The sequence below is a fragment of the Penaeus japonicus genome, unplaced genomic scaffold (assembly GCF_977035675.1).
Source record: "Penaeus japonicus unplaced genomic scaffold, GWHDUDI00000001_assembly GWHDUDI00000026, whole genome shotgun sequence".
Classification (NCBI taxonomy): domain Eukaryota; kingdom Metazoa; phylum Arthropoda; class Malacostraca; order Decapoda; family Penaeidae; genus Penaeus; species Penaeus japonicus.
The window spans coordinates 12,004,798-12,007,297 of record NW_028234428.1 but is presented as its reverse complement, the minus strand read 5'-3'; the positions used below and the strand labels follow the sequence as shown (position 1 = coordinate 12,007,297).

Genomic DNA, 2,500 nt, shown 5'->3' with positions numbered 1-2,500 from the left:
TAGTTCACATTCGTCTTTAGCTCATCATTAAAACAAGAACGATCCCTGGAATTATGAAAATTATATTTACACCCAAAGCAACAAAAGGATTTTTTTAAAAGTCTGAAGAATGCTTTGCCAGGCGCTAAGACAAGGTTCCAAAAATGGGGAGCGTCATTCAGAGAGTTTCAAGCAAGCGTGGAGTGCGGAGGGATCCGAGCGTATATATATATTTTTTTCCCCTCTTTGTACACCTACGCAGACCAGGTAAAGTACGACGATTCGCTATAGTTGCATCGCTAAGTAGATGAATTAAGGATACATATTTTCTAATATATCCTTACTTGGGGGGGGGGGGGCTCCTGAAACATGAAAGTTGCACTACAGTTTGAAAAGCGAAATGCAGCGTCCTTACCATATCCTGTATGAATTATTATCATTTTAAAATTCAGACTTTATGGGATAACTGTTTTTTCTTATCTATTTACAATTTAGTTATTTTTAGATAAATTAAATAAGTTAAGACATATATATTGTAAACAAAGGGATACTATTAATTTCAGTTCTCCTCAGTGTGAACCTAATTGTGAGTTATATAAGTAATAGTGCTCATGGTCACCATAAGTGTGCAAGTAAGCCGAGTGTGTGTGTGTGTGTGTGTGTGTGTGTGTGTGTGTGTGTGTGTGTGTGTGTGTGTGTGTGTGTGTGTGTGTGTGTGTGTGTGTGTGTGAGTATGTGATGAAAGCATATTTACAATATTAAATATCATAAAAGTAGTGATAATGATAGTGAAAATAATAATAGCAATAAGGATAATATTAATGAGGATGATAGTGATATTGGTGATAATAATGATAACGATAATGATACTGCAAGTAGTAGTAATAAAAATATTAGTGGTAATTGAGATTATTGCTCTTCTAACAGTAATTATGTTGATAATGATAATGATAATGAGTATAAGAGCAATAATGATAAGAGTAATAGTGATGATAACAATGGTGATGATAAGACTAATGATGATAATAATGATGCGAATGTCAATAGTAATGATAAAAATAAATAAACAATGTACACTTATTAAATCTTACTCGTCTTATTCATCTGGTACCTTTTCTGAGTAAACTCCTCTTTCAGACTACGCTGGTGATGAGAGGGATAGCGAGAGGGCTGTCAAGAGGGCCTCCCCGTCTGATGTTGGCGACAGCGTTCGTGCTGCTGGTGTCTTCAGTTCAGTTCAGTGAGAGGTCATCATCTGCTGAAGATTTAGCTGCAGGTCTGAAGCGCAGCAACGTGTCTGCAGCGGAGAAGTCAGACCGTTTGGCCGAGAGGAAGTCAGATATCTTACCCATGGATCGAAATAGTTCGTTTATTTTCGCTCATGCATCGGACGCATTGTCAACCGGTTCGGAGAGGCGAAAGTCCTTGAATTCCGGTCCGATGCAGCGTCAACGTCGTTTCTTCAAAACCGGTAACGTAACCCAGTCCTGTTTCGACTCGTACCGACAAGTTCACAACAATCGACTTCCTCCTAAGCCAGTTATGCATTACATGGGCAGGGGGATGTCACTGAAAATCTTCCACCAGCGAGACTTCGTTGACGTCTGCCTCCCGCTGTTCAGGAAATACGGCATGTGTAAAGAGAAGAAATACTCCACGTTTTGTCTGGAAGGCCTGACCCTCTTTCTGCACACTCGTTGGTGCGAGCGGCCCTCGGAAGAAGACAAGTACTTCGAGGTCCTTTGGGCCGTGTCCCTCATGAAGTACGACTACGAGTGCTTTAACCATATATGCGATGGTTCATATAGGGTTGTTGTGCGCAATGTGAGCGATATCGCCGTTCAGATAATACGACTTGATCAAGGACACTTAGGCAAAGCATGTTGGCACCTTTACAGGGACCAAGAACTTAGAGCTGCCATTAGAGATAAATTTAACATGACCATCATCTGGACTGTGAATATGTTTTTCCCCTGTTGTTATTCAAACTTTCGCGTCACATGGATGGGACTCCCTGAAGAGAAAGGACTCAACAGGTTCTGGGACTACCTCCCTCTGTCGTGTCGCGTCGGAGAGATAGCCTTGGCGGTTTCGGTGGCGTGTATCGGCGTGACCGGACTGGTCGGGAACCTTCTGGTGCTGACGGTGATTCTGAGAAGTAACCACAGAGGCGAAGAGTCCAGCATCCTCCGCACTTCGCTCGCCTTTGCGGACCTCCTCACCAGCTCCTTCGTTGTCATCCCGGCCTTCTACGACCATCTGCTGCCGATCTTGGGACATCTCGATCTCGATAAAAATAGTGCCACTTTATACAGCCAGATGCCAACAACAGCTGAGGTACCGTTTCAACACCTACAGGGGGTGACATCCGGTTATCACCTGTTTCAAGGCTTAGTTCTAGGGGTGTGCTCTATCGTGTCTCTTCTCACGCTCTTCCTGCTGAGTGTGGAGAGGTTCATTCTCATGGGGCGCGTGCACCGCTATCAGCAGTACTTCACGGTCCCACGGGTCAAGATCGCCG

General features: G+C 43.4%; 1 protein-coding gene across 1 annotated transcript in view; it reads left to right on the top strand.

Moving 5' to 3' along the window:
* The first annotated feature begins 149 nt into the window (after positions 1-149).
* Positions 150-2,500, top strand: part of LOC122243285 (uncharacterized) — a 3,436-nt gene continuing 1,085 nt past the window's right edge. The window contains exons 1-2 of the mRNA XM_043000789.2: positions 150-246; positions 1,117-2,500. The exon at positions 1,117-2,500 is cut by the window's right edge and continues 1,085 nt beyond it. Of these exons, the coding sequence (XP_042856723.2) occupies positions 1,129-2,500 (1,372 nt within the window). The 5' untranslated portion in view covers positions 150-246; positions 1,117-1,128. The remainder of the gene's footprint in view (positions 247-1,116) is intronic.